Source organism: Homalodisca vitripennis, chromosome 6, assembly GCF_021130785.1.
Source record: "Homalodisca vitripennis isolate AUS2020 chromosome 6, UT_GWSS_2.1, whole genome shotgun sequence".
Taxonomy (NCBI): Eukaryota; Metazoa; Arthropoda; class Insecta; order Hemiptera; family Cicadellidae; genus Homalodisca; species Homalodisca vitripennis.
In genome coordinates, this window is record NC_060212.1 from 106,997,851 (window position 1) to 107,017,423 (window position 19,573).

The 19,573-nt window shown below is 32.1% G+C and overlaps 1 protein-coding gene across 2 annotated transcripts in view; it reads left to right on the top strand.

Moving 5' to 3' along the window:
* The window catches only part of LOC124364688 (serine/threonine-protein kinase VRK1-like), a 31,135-nt gene extending 13,203 nt beyond the window's left edge, over positions 1-17,932 (top strand). For both annotated transcript variants that reach the window (XM_046820355.1, XM_046820356.1), the window contains exons 2-8: positions 230-432; positions 2,634-2,689; positions 3,202-3,271; positions 4,919-5,115; positions 9,411-9,636; positions 13,586-13,763; positions 17,766-17,932. In XM_046820355.1, the coding sequence (XP_046676311.1) occupies positions 255-432; positions 2,634-2,689; positions 3,202-3,271; positions 4,919-5,115; positions 9,411-9,636; positions 13,586-13,763; positions 17,766-17,799 (939 nt within the window). In that variant the 5' untranslated portion in view covers positions 230-254 and the 3' untranslated portion in view covers positions 17,800-17,932. The remainder of the gene's footprint in view (positions 1-229; positions 433-2,633; positions 2,690-3,201; positions 3,272-4,918; positions 5,116-9,410; positions 9,637-13,585; positions 13,764-17,765) is intronic.
* Positions 17,933-19,573: the final 1,641 nt, after the last annotated feature.

Genomic DNA, 19,573 nt, shown 5'->3' on the forward strand with positions numbered 1-19,573 from the left:
CTGAAATCATAGACTGTTAGGCCTCGTGGTGTGCTTCCGAGGTGCGCAAAAGGCCCTTGAGGCTTAAGTGCATGGCAGTACGCCGCCCCATAAAAGAAGAAGAATCCATACCATAAGTTTATTTAGCAACAATTTATTACCTGATTTTGTTGAAAATTATGTATTAGATATAAAGTTTGTAAAAAGGAGTGTGAAACAACACTCTAATCTTGTCAGTGCTTGTTCTCAGTGTTCAGTTCACACCGTTGACCGATATGGCCCCCAGGAAGGCTGTGTTGGTTGTACCGGAGCCCCCCAAGAAGAGGATTGCACCCAATGGTGTGCGCCTGCCTGATCCCATCATCGAGGGAGAGTTGTTGACTGACACCGCGCAAAAAACCTGGAAACTAGGGCGTTCCATTGGACTCGGTGGCTTTGGAGAGATTTACTTGGGTACAGCAATCCATAAGTTTCAGATTATACAAAATATATTTTAAGAATGTAACTTAGTGCTGTTGAATATGGAGCTTGTATTGGTTATTCTTAATTTCATTTACTACATTGAAAAACACAAGAATGAATATTTATAGCTTTTTATTTTGTGAGGTCTTTCGATAGCAAGGCTATCTTCTTCTTGGGGCACATTGCAAAAGAAAATTTGTTTATTTTTAATAACAGTTAGACATATGTGATTTTAATATTAATTTGTCCTGTGTGGCGTAGTGTGTAAAATAAAGATAAATCATAACTTGAAATTATACTATGTAAATTTTGAAAGTTATTTTTGAAATCGTCGAAAGCAATATGGAATTTTGTATTGGCCCATCTTCTTGACTGAGTAAATAATGTTCTGTGTTTGCTTGAATAATGTAATAGGATACGCATTCAAATATCTTGTTTTGTTAGCATGTTTTAATAAGTCTAGCTTGCTTTTCTTTTGATATAATGTGCCCAATATGAATACAGTGGTGTGCAACTGAAGTTTTTCTTCTCTTTTGAATTTAATGTGGTAGCAATGTTCTTTAAGTCTTGTATGAATTTTTCTTTTTTTTTCTCTCCAATGTATTAATGCAGTCATCACATTTTTTTTATGGATACCTTATTTATTGTTATTTTTTCAGCATCTTTAGGATTATTCAATTTTTCTTCACGTTACTTTTTTTATATGTTAATGTTGCTTTTTTTTAATGATTTTTGTACATTTTTTTTATAATTACAGTCTTTTTATCTTGTTTCTTTTTAGGTTTTTTAAACATGTAATCAACTAAATCCGTTTTTATCCATTAAAAATGGCAACATTTTTATATACTGAAGTTCTTTTTTTAAATCTCTTGTGAGTATTTAATAATCTCTAAATCAATGAATAGAAAAAACTGCTTGTTTTTGTCCTGGTGGATGATTTGATTAATTTGTTATAGAAAAGTTATGTGGGTTAGTTACTTTACTAACCTATATATATATATATATATATATATATATATATATATATATATATATATATATACCATAAACGATTAGAGTTTGATATATATATATATATATATATCAAACTCTAATCGTTTTGAAACTGTATTTTTTATTACTAAAAAAAGGGAAGTGAGTTGTTGGATTCAATTTCATGAGTAAATTAAATGTTAAAGTAAAATGTATTTAGTTGATTTATAAAGTTATCAAGGTTTTCATTTTTGTTGAACACTGCAAATATATCGTCAACATAATAAATCCAAATTCTAAGAAAATATTGTAGAGACTCTTTAACTAAAGTTTTGAAGTGACTCATGAAAATATTTGCAATGAAACAAGACAAAGGATTTCCCATTGCTGTTGCATCCGTTTGGCAATAAGTTTTTGAATTGAAAACAATTTTGATTCAAACATAGAATATTGAGAAGCATGTACACTTTAACTTCTTACGTGTTAAATGTATAGATTGATCCAATCTCTAAAAGAACCACCGTCTTCATGGGTACATTAAGAGTTTAGAGAAGTAACATCAAAAGACACAAGTATTTGTCATCTTCAATTTCTATGTTTTTTACTAAATTATAAAATTTGTATCTGTTTTTTATTGCCAGTGAAGGAAATTGTGATAGCTCTTATATCTGTTGGACAACTTTTATTTCAGTTATATGTATGATGATGTTTTCTTTGAAAACGAAAGGCCTCACAGAAATAAAATTAGATGATTACCTGTAGTGTTTGTTTTTCAATTAAGTAATGTATTCCAATAAGAAAGAAGAAGCTGGTATAATGTACTAGCTAAATCTTAAAAATTGTATTTATGAGATCTGGGTAATTTGAGACCTGTTCAATTCAGCCTATTTATGCATTATGTATCTTTTAGTCTAAAGTAAGGGTATATGACTAAAAATCCCTCTTAATTTATATATATATATATATATATATATATATATATATATATATATATGTTGATCATCTAATTTTTATTAAAATAATAGGTCCATATTTTTGTTACAGTTTCTTTATGGTAAGTTGGAGTATGTGTTCAATATAAACTTAATATTAGCAAACTGTATATTTAATTCAAACATTAATGAAATTATTGAATTTCAGCAGATACAATGGAAGGGATTTTCTTTATCAATATTTTGTTTTGTTTAATTTATTTTAATGATATTGTTTTCTTATTTCAGCCTCTGATGAAATAAACAAGACAGTCAAAGATGATGCCAAATATGTCATTAAAGTTGTAAGTATAAATTAAGTCATAACATTTTAATAATGAAATAGGTAAATAACTGTATTTAAAGAACTAATTTAATAATTTTGGAATATTTCTGTGCTGTGTTAAAAAGGTCTAAATACAACATTTTCAAAAATGTTTAAGCTTGTAAAACATTTTAAAGATGTAAAGTTTTAGGAAAGAATTGTGTTTATGTAAAACATTAAACATTTGATTATATTGTACAGTTTGTATTTTGGTTTCAGTTATCTATAATTTCTTTTAACTTGAATGGAGTGTTTTAACCAAATAACATTTAGTGAGACAACTGGTTGGTGTTAAATTCTGTTGACATTGTAATTAATTGTTGAAGATTACCAGTGTTCTGAACATTAGTGGCAGTAGAAATCTGATATAACTTGAAAGTATCTTAAGTTTAACACATTTAAATGAAAGAAATAGTCTAAATATAGCTAAAATTTATACTAGTAATTTGTTTATGTAATTAATTAAACAGTGTAACTACATTTTATTTTCAGGAACGCCATTCCAATGGGCCTTTATTTGTAGAGAAGAATTTCTATATAAGGACTGCACAGATGGACATGAGTAAGTTGAAAAAATATCATTTTTATTCACTTTAATTTAACCTTTTGACTGGTTGATTTTTTTCTTTCTAAGAGTGCCCTAAACAGTGACTAAACATTTAAATTGTGTTTTTTAACGTGATTTGGGTTTACTGCAGGAAATGTTATGAAAAATACTCAATTAAACATTATTGAAGTTTCATGTCGGTTTATGGAGGAATAGAATAATTCCTGAAATGGAATTATTCATTAATTCCTAGAATAATAATACATAAAAGTTATTATATTTTCTGTTAGAGTGGAAATGATGAAAACTACTGGAAAGTGTTTATTATCTATTCTGCTAGATCACATATGTATTCCAGTGAGAGATTAATCATCATGTAAGATTATTGTGAAAACTAGCTCCATAGCGCTTCCCACACAACTATCAGTATTACTGTTAGCGGCACACCGTGTGCTTTTGAATTTGCTACAGGATTACTAGTCAAAGGGTTAATTATCAATACTATACTATTATTCAATCATTTACTTTCTCTGTATTCCTATCCATTACAAATCATATCAAAAAGACCATAGAACTGTGGTGGAAAAATACATTATACTATGAATCTATGTTAGGTACTCTTTTCTGAAATTCAATTGGTAACCTAGAATACACAGATACATAATGTAATATTAGTATCCCATAACTGTAATAAAGTATTTATTTTATGAGTATAAAAGCAGCAACTATGCATATTAATAAAGTTAGGAATAAATAATAAAGGATAACTCTTTGTAACCTAATTAATGCATTTGCTCCTAAAGCTTACAAAAACTTGCTCTGATGTATTATCTAATACTTGGTACAATGTTGCTGGAATCCAAAATGATAAATCAATTTATTTATTACTTAACCATTCCCTCATTATATCTAGTTATAATTTTTCATCTACTACGTACTATTTTTGAAAAATAAATCATAGTACAGGATTAATAAATTTAAGTAAGATTCACAGTGAACTAATCATATGGAAATAGTTTGCCATGGATTAAACAAAATCATTATTGAAATGTTTTATGTTAATTTTATTTTAAACCCAATAAATTTGAGTTTGTGGATTACAAATAATTTATCTTTTATGTAATATAACCTGAAAATTTTGGCAAGGAAACAATATATAAATATGATTAATCATTGAAACAGAGCTGCCACCATGCAAATGTCACTCTTTATTTTAAATATATATGTATGAAATATGTATAAATTTCAAATAAATTATAATAATTTATATCATTATTTATAGCTTCAACAGTTCAAAATCTCTTTCACAAAATCAATTGGTGGGTACTTATTTTTTTGTTTTTGAATAATGGAATAAAACTCGTGGTTTTCATGTATTTTTTTTTAGCAACTTTGGTTTTAACTTTATATTGACATACATGTTTTGGGTCATGAATTATAGTTCGACTGTAAATAAAAAAGGTAAATTCAGTTCCATCATCAATTTAATTTTACTACACATGCCTCCAAACAAGTCATCTAGTTTAAAAAATTGAATTGACGATAGAGTGGTATGTCCCTTATTCACTCATACTATATATTTTGATTTAATAAAATAATAACTACCCATAATGACAATTTTGTCTGCCTCGTTAAAGTATAAATAACTTGCAATGATTTCAGTAAACGAGTGGGTTGCGAGACGTCACATGAAAGCACTGGGGATGCCGTATTATCTGGGCACTGGCTCGCATCACTATGGAGGAGAGAAGTACCGTTTCCTTGTCTTACCCAGGTTTGGTATTGACATTGAAAAAGTATTCATCCGCCACGGCAGAAGATTTCACATCAAGACTGCTTTCACGCTGGCTTCCTACATTGTGAGTACATGTCATTGGTGGTACGTTTTATTTTGCAAAATAAAGTGATAAAAGCTATGTAAATGCGTGAAGAGGAAAGAGGTGTGTATTGTTGAAGTTGGTTCACCTTTTCTCACATCATAACTGGATATTATTGACGAGATTGGAACTACAATACTGAGAGAATAGGATTACATATATTAATTTTACACCATATACCAATTTGTTAACAATGAAAACAGCATATTTAATGAACTTCTATATTGTTTAGGATATTCAGAAATATATCTATATCAGAAACTTTAAAAGTTTCTTTGGACACCCATTAACACTTATAAAACAACAAAACGTTTTGTCAACTATAATAAAAAAAAAAACAAAATCCTTCTGTGAGTAAGTTTGTTTGTTTAGTCAGAAGTTTGTTTTGTATATTCAATTGTATCTAACCAACCTATTAAGTCATCTGCAGTTAATTTTATCCTATTTACATTCGTCAATTAATTTGAAAGTAACGTCTTAAATTGTAATTTGATAACTATGTATCTAAAGGATCATTTAAATAAAATACCAGGACCATAAAAAATCTTTTAAAGGATAAATATATAATGGTGATAATTTTGTCTTTACACAATATGTATGGGTAGTTAAAAAAAACTGTTGGAATATATTTTAAAACTTTTGATGAAACAGAGCAAATGAAAAGTACCTCAAAGTACATAAACCCTTTATGGTTTTTATGCAATTCCATGTGAAGCATTTCTATGTAAACCGCACATCTGACAAGTAGTTTTGGCGTTTTATACTCGATATCAGCACTTCTTTAGCCCTCTGTCATGAGTATCTACACCTTGGTGAGTTTTCTGTAGTCACCAGGGCAGACAGTTACCGTGTGTTGTTGCATTCACCCAGCCTGGAGTATTTTATGGTTTTATTTTTAGTTGTTATTGTATCATGGAAATATCCAACTCACAGGTAAATTATTGGTTTCATTTGTGTGATGATGACACGGACACAAATAGTGAAAATGACTTGGTGAACAAAATAAAAAAAACCTATTGAAAATGACACTAAAACTGTTGATATAGCTTGTTTGATAACAAGCTATATTATATCTAACTCTAGAATCCTGATTCCAGACCTGCTTTAAAAAACAGTAAAGAAATTCAGCAAAACAATGTAATTTTAGTTTTAAAAACCCATTAAAGGGTTATAAAAATTAAGAAATTATTATTTTTTGTTCGCAAGAAATATTCAAAATACAACAACATTGTTATTATTACTTTTTAAATGAAGTACCATTATTGAAGTGTACAGTTTTTAATCTCTCACTGAGTGTTTTGAAAATCTATTTATCAAAGTCAAAACAGAAAGTGACAGTAACATGAGCACATTACACTTAAGAGGATACCTAAATTCCAAGGTCACAGACTGGTATGTTTTGGAAAAACTAATTATATTCGCTAATAAAATTGTTTTGATATCTTATCTCTAGAAGTTAAAATGAAAACTCACCAACAGTTATGTTATAAAAAGTGTGAGAATGAAGAAATTTGCTTTTGGAAAGATGCTTGTACAGTTTTGAGGAGTTTGTTGCTGGAAAAGTCACGGAGTGTAGGAAAATAACAAGGGAAAATAAAGTGTACATTTGACTAGCTACTATTTCATTTTGACAAAAGGTGAGATGAGTGAATGCATGCTACTGTAGATTTCACGGTGCCCAAGCACCAACAACCATGAAGTCTGTTATATCATAGAGTACTGAAACACAATATCCTGTCTAATACAAGGTCAGTGTTCTCACTTAGCCAAGCTTACATTATAAGTCGAACTAGATCTGATTTCATTACTATTATATAATCTCAGATTTTGGTATGAAAATTCATTTAAACCATCTTTCATGAATTGATATTTAAAAAGAAATGTTGATTTCCCATGTATATTACAAAAAAATAATTTAGATTTAAATATGTTTGTAATGTTTTTATCTCATTCTGTCCTATTACAGGACAATCCTCTGACTATAGATCCAATAGAAACACCAAATAGATAATCTTTGGTTATTAGTTTGAATGCTAACTTTGAGCCTAACCAGAAGGATATATTGTATTAAAGTTCACCCATAATTGTTAGAATTGGATCATCAGCCATGTAGTGGGTTGATTGTGGAGGTTCAATAAATTGAGAAAGTAGTAAAACATGTATATATAATTCCTTGTAAATTATATATATATATATATTGAAAAGAATGAATTTTGGTTATGAGAACCGTGAAATAAGATTTTAGAGGCTCGATTAAGAAGGACCACTTCACACTAGGCAGTGAAGACGCCGAACACACTGATTTTAACAAGAGTTCACCAGGTTACACATAATGAGTTTATGAACAGTGCATATTCAAATAAAGTATGACCAAGTAATTCAAAGGAAAATATCTTCTGGTCTTTACGCATTGAAATCAATTTCAAAATATAGTAATCTGGAAACTTTAAAAATGGTTTATTACTCACATATTCACTCGCATATTTCTTTTGGTGTTGCTTTGTACGGAGCAACCAGTAATGCTAATTTGCAAAGTATTTTGCTGTTACAAAAGAAGGCTATGAGGGTTATGTTAAATTTACAGACACAGGAGTCAGTGAAACAAATATTTTCGGATTTAGGTATTTTAACTATTTATGGGCTTTACATTATGGACACGATATTAGAAGTAAGGAAAGCTAATTACAGCTTACCTAGGTTAGGTACCTTCCATAACTATTCAACTAGACACCGTAATCAATTGGCAGCTCCACAGATTAATTTGCAGTTCACAAGGAAAAAACCAATAGTTGCAGGCATTAGATTTTACAATAATTTACCTAAAGATATTTTAGCAATTGACAATTTTCAAAACTTTAAAAATAAGCTAAAGCAGTATTTGATCAGTCGACCACTTTATTCATTTGATGAGTTTTTTTGTCTTTAGTTAGTAGCCTTAAGGACTAAAATGTAGAATACACAAAATAATCTTGTACATAATGATAACCGTTATAATGACCGATTTGTCATGGGCCTAGAATATAAATTTTGTAGATTGAGTAGGCATTATGCACCTTGTATTATCTTATGATGCCATAATTATTGTAATGTATGGTATATTGTAAACTGACGCCATTTTATGTTTGTTACATGTTATGTACAAATTATGAATAAAGCGAATTTGTATTGTATTGTAAGTGCAGAAAATAAACAGTTACCTTTGTTTTCATGAGGGGTAACCGTAGTCTGCTGTTGTTGAGGGCCAGGTTGTGATCAGGAAGTGTGGAAATAGGCTGCTGTCTTGTAGGCAGGCGTGAAGACTGAAGATGTCCTTCACGGATTCACTCACGCACAATACGACCGCAAACGAATAGTTCATAACACTGTGACCAGTCCTGTAGAGCACGGTAGACGCGGGTGTCCGGGAACAGAGACGTTCTGGTAGAGATTGCCAATCCAGAGCACTGACTTTAATGTTAATGTAAATGTACAACAAATAGAGATAAACTAATATTTAAGTGAGAGAGTAACACATGGGGCATAAAGTCACGTGTTGAGTAAGTATGGTCAGCAGTGGCTAGAGTGCTATATAAGTGCCCCAGGCGGGACTGAGCGTACACTGAGCAAGCGTGCAGTCGCTTGCAAGGTGGGCAATTGGTAAGTCAACCGTTGTGATTGGTTGGTGAGTGTACAGTAAACAGCTGATTCGTGAAACAATGGTTCATTGGTCTGTCACTGTACGTGAATATTTTAATCCAGTAAGGAATGGTATTGTAGGCACTAGGCCGCAGAAAGAGATATAGAATTAATGCAGTATATACAGTTTAGTAAAATAAAGGCGAATCTAGAGTATAAATTGCACAAAAAATATATACATAATTATTGTTCAATAAAAGTAGCCTTTTCATATTAGGCAATAAAAAACAAGTTATTTAACGCAATAATACTTAACACACACACATATATATATATATATATATATATGTTGACATCAACAACGGAGTTTTAAAATATATTCCTTGTAATTATATATATATATATATTCCTTGTAATTTTATTTGTGTTATTCACTAAAAGATGACTCCTGGATGTCCATAACGTTGATTGAAAGTGTCAAGGAACCTGTGTAGACTCGAATTTATGTTATTTCCAGGACTGGAATAGCAGTCCACCGTGACTGGTGCTGGTTCTTGTCCAGTCCGCGTTCAATACTTGTCTTGAACACTCACTGTCAATTTTGAATTGTTGAAAATTTTAACTTCAAAGAGGAAATTGAAGGGAAGATTGTCTGGTTGCAGATTGACGCCCTAGAGTACATCCACTGTCATGAGTACATTCATGCCGACATCAAGGGGTCCAACCTGCTACTGGGGTTGGACACGCAGGCACCTGTCTACCTGCTGGACTACGGGCTGGCCACACGTTACCTGTACCGTGATGGAAGGCACAAGGAGTACCGCCATGATGAACGACGTGCTCACGATGGCACGCTCGAGTTCACCTCACGTGATGCACATATTGGTGGTAAGGGAGATTTTCATGTTATTATATTTTGTTTTGAGTTTTGTTTCTGTTAGTGTGATATGATTAAGTTGGGTTTTTAAGAACTATTTAATGAGTTCCTTTTAATGTATTAAGTGAAATAGCATTGTAGTTTGAAATAATATATTATGTACATAAATTTTCTTGGAGTATCTTTACTAGCTAGAAGTATCCTAATAAACTAGAAGTTATATTTAAATCTGATTTAATTTTTTAGGAAACAAGCATAAGAATAAGAATATGTTTTATTGTCGTTCAGGCTTACAAAAGCATTGACAAATTCATTTATATTGAGCAGTATTGCTACGTCACTAACCTACTTAAATAAACAATATAAGAATAATTAAAGTTACAACAAGATATCTCAAGTCAATAAATAAAAAACAGTTAAAAAATTTATTGCTTAATAAAATCTTAACAAACTTAATCTCTATGAAAACTAGAGATCAAAATAACAATATAAAAAATATAATTTATACATACACAAACAAAACATACATTTATTTATTAATAAAATTAGACAAACACTTATTATAAAACGTCAATCAATAATTAAGTACAGTTGCACAGTATAAAAATAAATTCTTAGTTTAAAAATTGATCACAGACATAAAAAAAATTCATTTAAAGAATAAAAGGGATTGTTGAGTAACCACTTATAAAATTTTTGTTTAAATATCTTCATTGAACGTTCTTTTATAAGGTGAATAACTTATTGTACACTTTAACAGACAATACAACGTGACTAGATAAACATTTGATCAGTCTGTGATACTCAATTACTGCGTTATTCTTATTACGAGTATTGTGGTCAAAATTTCATTTGTAAATTTTAACAAGTCATGATTCTTCAGAATGAAAGTAATCAAATCAAATATATATACAGGGTGACAATTAAGTCTGGAACCCCCTTTTTAATTTTTGAACCACAATAGAAAGAAATACCAAAGTTCAAACGTGCTTACTGGTGATAGTAACGCACACATCTGCCCAATTACCGACCAGATATTCCCTTTGGGGGACGGTCCACAAGGAGTCAGACAAAATTCTTAAATAGCAGCATAGGTCAAGTTTGGTATCAAATTAAAGGTCTCACTTAGCAGAGTACAATGCCGTAAACCGGACTTCAAAAGGTGGATTCATTCAGTAGTTATAGCTATTTGAATTTTATAACAATTTAACAATGTAAATTATTAAGTATTACAAGTAAACACCAATTTTTAAGTACCTGTGATCAAAGTAAGTGTTCAAAATGTTCCCCTCCCATCATCTAACAATGTAGTAATCAAAGCCAGGAATCAATAATTATTACCAATAACACAATTACTGTTAGAATGTGAAAGTGGCAGATTGAGTCATACACAGCATCCACAGAAACTTAACGTTTGGGCAGGTATTATAGGAAATCAAATTATGGGCCCATTATTTATCAATGGTAATTTAAATGGTGACTCGTATCTAGCAATGCTCCAAAATGAGATAATTCCTGCACTACAAGCTGCACTTGGTCGACAATTTCAAAGAATTTATTTCCAACAAGATGGCGCGCCACCACACTTTTCTCTCCTTGTTAGAGAATACTTGGATACAATATTCCATCACAGATGGATTGGAAGACGTGGTGCAATAGAGTGGCCTGCTCGTTCCCCTGCTTTATCTCCGCTGGATTTTTTTCTTTGGGGATACCTCAAAGATAAAGTTTATCGTACTAAGCCTCGAGATTTGACGCACCTAAGAAATCTCATAGTCCAAGAAGCTCAAGATATTCCTCGTGACTACCTTCAAAATGCAGTGGATGGTTTTAAAACCGCCTAGGACATTGCCAGACGATGGGAGGGGAACATTTTGAACACTTACTTTGATCACAGGTACTTAAAAATTGGTGTTTACTTGTAATACTTAATAATTTACATTGTTAAATTGTTATAAAATTCAAATAGCTATAACTACTGAATGAATCCACCTTTTGAAGTCCGGTTTACGGCATTGTACTCTGCTAAGTGAGACCTTTAATTTGATACCAAACTTGACCTATGCTGCTATTTAAGAATTTTGTCTGACTCCTTGTGGACCGTCCCCCAAAGGGAATATCTGGTCGGTAATTGGGCAGATGTGTGCGTTACTATCACCAGTAAGCACGTTTGAACTTTGGTATTTCTTTCTATTGTGGTTCAAAAATTAAAAAGGGGGTTCCAGACTTAATTGTCACCCTGTATAAATTGATGATTGTTTGCACTTCTAATTGAGTGAACAAAGGTCTACAGTGAGCTTTTGTTTCTGATTTTGTTATAACTCTTAATTGCTTTTTCTGAAGAATCAAAATTTCATCGATCCTAGAACAGTTGCCAAATAAAATTAAACCATATTGAAAAACTGATTAAAAATAAGCATAATACGCTGTTTTCAGATAGTGACTTGTACACAACTTGTCAATTGTTTTAAAAGATATATAACTCTTGATAATTTTGAGGATATATAATCTATATGAGCCTGCCAACTTAACTTATTATCAATGTAGATTCCTAAAAATTTAGTCCTGGAAACCCTGTCTTGTCAATATTATTGCTGTCCATAGTTCTTAACGTAAATAACATCTTTTGAGTTTTATTTTCATTAAGCAAAAATCCATTTGTTCTGAACCAAGAAGCAGCATCTGTTATAGCGGCTTGAGATAGTAAATTAAGTTCATTCACATTATCGGCAGTATTTAAGAATGTAGTATCATCAACATATAAAAATGATTTTGTGTTTACCATACCATAGAACATTCAAATTATTTAGAGTAATTTCTATTTGGAACATGTTTATCTTTTATTTTTATTCAGTTATTTAATCACTTTTTAATGTGTGAAAGTTGGATCCGTGGTTGTTTGTCCCACTCTTATATGGTTGAGACATGTTTGTCTCAAAATTAACAGTTTGGTAACTTGTTTGGTCATTTGTTTCTTTAGACATGTTACTGACACTATTGTGTCTTACTCATTTTGTTTCTGACTTGTTGAATTCATTTTAAAATTCCTCACCTGTGAAGGCGTTGTAATTTTATTTGTTAAAAATAAAACATATATAAATAATGATATAATGAGTATTCTACCAGACTTAAATGTTCTACAGCAAATTTTGGTCAGTGTTTCTCAAGCTGTGTTCCAGATATATAATCTTTTCCCTGGTATATGTACTGTGTCTTTGCCCGGTTTTGTTACGATGCTTATAGTGATGGTTGTTGGTGTAAATATTATTTAAAAAATGTAAGAGAAAAAGAGTTTTATAAATTTATCCCAATTATTACCAATCTGGGACTGACAAAATTACTATAGTAAGTGTAATGTAAGTTTTTGTCAAAAATTAATTAAACACAAAATATATGTGATATGTATGTTCCTGAGAACATTCCAATGTGCTACTTGTGCATGACAAGGAGATGCTTTTTTATGTTGAATATGATTTGGTTGATAGTAAAATGCCACAAATTGTTCCCACCTGCTGTATGGTTGAGAAAGTTTTGACTAATCTATCCAGTTTGTAAAAAATATAATAATATATTTGATAGGCTTTTGAATGGCCAGAAGATTATGTTAAAATTAATATTTAAAGTAGGTCAATTGATAAACACCTTCAAAAGGAAGTTGTATAAACATCTGGATTTATGTTTTTAGGAAATATATCTGTATAACAAAGATACAAATTCTTTTATGATTTGCTTGTGGTAGGAAGTTCAGTAGTAGGATGGTAAGAATATTGTTGTATCTCAATAATATGTGTTTTACCATTAAAGGGAAATAATTGTTTCCCTCCAACAATATAGACATAATGTGTACTTTAACAATTAACATTGACTGCTGTCTGTAGATGACTTCAGTATATTTTGTTAACAACACTGTAACATAATATCTTAATGATATTGTTAATAAAGAATATTGTTTATTTGCAGTGCACTCAAGGAGAGGTGACTTGGAGATCCTGGGGTACAACCTGGTCCAGTGGCTGTGTGGCCGGCTGCCCTGGGAGGGCAACTCTGACCCTGAGCAGGTCAAGGACAGCAAGACTCAGGCCATGCATAACATACCCTCCTTCCTCAACAACTGTTTCAAAACCTTCCCAGCCTCCAGGTACTTGATTTTGTTTAACCTTCTGAGAACTGTTCATAACCTTGACAGTTGTCCAATTATGTGAGCATCATATGTGGTTATAACTAATATAATAATGAATACATAGAAATTGGTTTAAATAAAAAATAGATACTTTTTATAAGTTTGCATCTTTTATGCATTTACTTTGTCGTCATTGTAATAAGCTCTGACTAATTGGCAGGTAAACTCAGTTATGATACTAACCTCAAAATTTAATGTAATAATTGTAAGATTGTATATTACCACAATCTATCAACACAGATTGCACATTAAGAGCTTCCAATGATAAGTTTTTAATTCATCCTTCTCTATGGAGGGGCATGTACAATCAGTCATTTCTGATAAATAATGTGTTTATTATGTTAATTGTGAAAATTCTACTAGTGTTCGCTGAAGGCCCTAAATATTCAATCCAGCTGTTGCCAATTTACACCACCCTAGTGAGTAGCAGTGAAAAAATAGACCAGTTATTGATAAATCGCAGGAGGCTGCTAGATGATGCAAATGAATGGTTCAGATCTAATTCTCTAGTTGTAAACCGTGATAAAACAGAGAATATATGTTTCTCTCTTGATAATAATAATTATGATGATTTAAATTTTAACCCTGTAAAACTTTTAGGAATATATTTGGATTTTTTTTTTTTTTTTTCCCCTGGGGCGGCCTACTGCCATGCACTTAAGCCTCAAGGGCCTTTTGCGCACCCCGGAAACACCATGAGGACTACCAGTCTACAACTTCAGCAGTTCAACAAACCGCCGAAAACAACCTATCAAGTCCTCCTGGGAAAACTCGCCACCCCTGTTCAAACTACCAAAGATGGCATACCGCTCTCTTGCTATTGCTGGGCAATCAAAGAGCAGGTGCTCAGCAGTCTCCTCCTGCTCATTACACCTTCCACAGAGCGGATCCTCCTGAAGGATGCCAACTCTGTGTAGGTGCTTCTTCAGGTGACCATGCCCCGTAATGAGACCAATGACCTTAGAAGACATTGATCTGTTTAATGAGAGAAGGTCCGAGGCCACCTTGGGGGAAGGTGACTGTAATACCATTCTACTCACTCTCAAACCCGGATGCAACCTCCACCTTCTCCCATGCTCCGCGCGAATCCATTTCGAGACAACCCTAGAGGATTCACACCCTGGAACACCGCAGAATGGTTGAGGGCCCGTCATAATTGTTGCTGAGCCCTGGTTGGCCAGGGCATCAGCTCTTTCGTTCCCAAGAATCCCCTCATGACCAGGAACCCAACAGACGGTTACATTGTTGATTCTGGCAAGGGAGGAAACGGTCTGATAGCAATCCCAAACCAGTTTGGATTTGATTGCAGAGGAATCCAGCGCCTTCAGTGCTGCCTGACTGTCTGTGAAAATGTTAATCGTCTTGCCCCTATATCGCAGACGAAGATTCTCACGAGCACACTCCATAATGGCTGCGACCTCCGCTTGAAAGACTGTCGGATACGGACCCATAGGAACCACCAGCTCCCTACATGGTCTCACTCCCAGAATTCCAGCGCCCGTGCCGCTTTTTGTTTTTAGAGCCGTCTGTGTACCATTCGAGCTCCGCTGGTGGAAGAGGTTGCTTTCCCTCTGACCAATCATCCCTTGAGGGCAAAATAATCCTAAAGGGTTTGTCAAAGGAAAACTTTTGTGGCATCTGATCAGAGATCATGTGCAAGACATCCTCCTGTATCAGAGTGACAATTCTGCAGTGCCCACCTCTGCAGCCCGACCAGAATCCCGTCTGCTGAAGACAGTAGGCACTCTTCCTGGCCATAGCTCGAATGACAATGTCCAGGGGGGCGAGATTAAGACAACAGTCCAGAGCCGCGCCTGGCGCACTAGGAAAGGCCCCTGTGATAGCAAGGCTGGCCATCCTTTGGATACCTGCCAGACGTGCTACCACAGTCTTGGTCTCCGTTTTTGGCCACCATACGACAGCTCCGTACATTAGTGCAGGTCTGACAACGGAAACATAGAGCCAGTACAAGAGCCTCGGCTTCAGTCCCCAGGGCCCCCACCTATCACACACGTCTGCATTGCGTTAGAGACCACTTACCCCTGGCAATGACCCTTTCTAGATGAGGTCCCCAGTTTAGAACCCTATCTAGGATCACGCCCAGGTACTTGACCTCAGGCTTCAGCTCAACGGGTGAGCCTTTAAATAGAAAGGGACCAATGCCCTCCATCTGTCGCCTCCTGGTAAAGGCAACCACGGCAGCCTTGGTGGGGTTGAATATATTTGGATAGTAATCTAAGCTGGGATGTACATGTGCAAATGATGTGTAAAAAATTGGCAAGAGTCATCTACTTACTTAGAAAATTAAGATTCTGTGTTAGCATGGATATGCTCATGACAGCCTATTATGCCTTCTTTAATTCAGTTTTAATGTATGGAATTTTGTTATGGGGAAATAGTAGCGCTGCTCAAAAAGCTTTTATATGGCAAAAAAAGGCGCTAAGAGTTATTAAAGGTTTACCTGACAGAACTTCTTGCAAGCCCCTTTTCAAAGAATTGCAAATTATGACTCTGCCAAGTATGTATATATATTCATGTTTATTAAAATGTAAAGAAAATTTAGAAACATATCAGCTCAGACGAAATATACATAATTATAATACAAGGAACAAAGGCAAGCTAGATATGGTAAATTTTAGGCTGGAAAAAACTAAGAAAAGTCATTTATGCATGGAAATTAAACTTTTCAACAACTTGCCTGATAACGCATGGAGAGTTAGTATTGTCAAGTTTAAAACTTCTATTAGTAGTTGGTTAAAGGACAAAGCCTTTTATTCAATTGACGAGTATTTGTCCTGTGACACTAGTGAAATAAAATTTTAGTCTACTTTTTCTATCTTTCTTGTTTCTTTTAAAGTTTATTTATTATTTCTCATTGGACAAAGCCTTTTGATGAGCATTTGTCCTGTTTCAATTTTGACGCTACCGTTACAAATTTGTTAAGTTGTTATTTGTTTTATTCTCTGTTATTACTTCTTATATATTCTATTTATTGTTGTTATGTTATGAACTTATTTATTGTAGTTGTACATTAGTTTTTAATTATTTATTTATTTTATTATAGGCTTATTGAACAATTTTGTATACAAGAAATTAAGGAATTTGGTATTGGCTAGTTATATGAATATTCTGACGATGTCAATTGCATTTATATATGTTTAAAGACAAATAAAGAATCTTGAATCTTGAATCTTAATTCTTATATTGCGTCAATTAGAATAGAATATGATTTATTTTTGAAAATATTACAATAACACATTATATACAATGGTATACACAATGTAATAAATCAATAAAGTAAACTAAACAACCAAATGTATACACAATGTACAAACCTAATGAGCAAACTTAAATAAAAATTTAACATTCTTGTAAATAAAATTAAAACAAATTGGATGTTCTACGCTTCCTGACCTAGCATGGTGAGATGGAATGGAGTGTGAGGGTGGGGATTTTTCCAAATAACCGTTATTGATTATGTTTATGTGTTGGAACAGGAATACTTATTTATCCAAGGGAAGCTAATTGCTAATTTATACATTTCTTCACTCCCAGATTGATATCCGACTATTCAATTAAATTAGGTTATGTATTTCCTTTGTCAATCCAACATTTTTATGTGAATGATGACTATTTGTGGGAGGATGTCCCTTTATAAAAACAAATCATACAAATGTAAAAATCGAAAACACATCATATACAAACACTGGTTACTTAGTCAAAATAATTTAAAAATTGGCTGCAAGATAGTACAACTCAACATGTGTTAGAAGGACATACTAATGGTTATATATAGTCACATCCATATTATGTGTTGAAGGGTTAAATGAAGTATCTATATTAACAAAATATTTTGTGAAAGGTTAAAATATAACAGTATAGAAACAATTTTCACTTGTAAACATTAAGTTACTAAGCAAACAATAAGTATTGTGTTAAAGTTTGGTGTGATTGTTACAGCTGCTCTGCACCATTATCTACGCTATGTGGCTAACCTGGGATTTGAGACTCAGCCAGACTACAAGTACTGCAAGAGGCTGTTTAGGGAGGGGATCAGGGAGAGTGGCTTCCAAGATGATGGAAAACTCACATTCTATTCGCATGCCAAGATGTCTGGCAATAGAAAAGTAAGATTTGTTAATAACGTTTGTCTAAAAGCTTTTAAAAAGTTATAAAAATTGTTTTAATTTTTCTAAATATGAGTCCTCATAATTATAAATTTTATTTTCTTTTGTCTTTCTTTTTATTATTTTTTCACTAGATTATAGTGTTGATTGTAACTTTTCTTTAATAATTCTTAATCACAATAATAATATCCATTATCCATTTATAAATTTAAAAACATTTCTTTCTATTTAGAAATTGTATATTTTTGAGTTATTTCCTATTTAATTATGAACTCCATAAAAAAATGTTATCAGTTTTTATTAATCTTTAAACGTGATTTCCATTATTAGCACATTAAAACATTATGTTAGTCATTAACAATTAAAATTTGCAAACTTTTTTACTGATACATCTGTATTGAATAATACTAAAAGTTTTGTCTCCAAACATTTTTTTCAACTTACTACTTTTCATGAAATTTGACTTAAATGTATTTAATAGTCAACCATTTTGAAAATCGATACAAATTACAAAAAATATCTTCTGTAGAATGTGGTTCTGGGTATCCAGCTAAGCTTTTATGTGATATCCTACATTTGGGGACTCTGAGAGTCGAAGTTGTTTTGTTAGTGTTTATTGTGACTCGTTTTATGGCTTTTAAAATTAAATATATTGAAAAACAAGATATGGATGATAAATAAAATAAACCTGAAAATAAAGTGTTTACAGCATATTTTGTAGTAATTAAAAAAAAAATAACTACCAAGTGCTTGAAATTTCAGCATATGATAATATTAAACTAAAATTATTAAATTAATATTATTTGCACAGAAAGGTTTTATCTCTAAAGAACCTAGTGTATACTTAGCCTACTAAAACATTACTTTAGAAAATATAATTTTATACAGCCAACTAGAATAGTTATGGTTATATTAAGGGGCCTAGATTCAAGATCTGTTTTGTCTTATAATTTATAATCTTATATTTAAGATTACTATAAATATGTTTTTATTGGAAACTTGTAAGATAAACTTGCTTGAGGTAATTAAATAAAAATGTTATGCTTTTGGACAGAAGTTTGTTTGTTTAACTTTTTAACTAACATGTTTGGAAATTTGTGCCTTTCAAACAAAATATTAGTATATTACATCCTTTGATGCTTAACAATTTTTCTTGTAGTTTATATGAAATACAAGTTATATAAATTGATTCTTTTCAGAGAAAACCTGACTATGAGCCAGAAAACAAAGGAGTTTGTGTCAAGAAAAAATGTGTACGTCCTACTAGAGAGCCTTGTGTTATCAAAAACTTAAACAGGTAAGAATCTAATAAATTTGTTTTAAAAGATTTTTATACGATTTTCATGTTGTTGAAGTTTAGATATGCTGGAATTTGGGTTAAAGTAGACATTTGATAGACATGTTCTTGGCCAAGATCAAATTTTGAAGTATAACTAGATTACCTGACATTTACCATTATTATGCTTAAAAAAATTCCATGGTTGGACATGCACAATCAAAGAAATCATTCTTGTCTCTGTAGAAGCGAAGTTTCATGCAAAATTCAAAGTGTAAAGATAAAATCTTTCTCAAGATATCTTGCCACATGTATATAACATTTTTTTTTTAGTAAGTTACGTTTTATAGTAGTGTTAAAATAAA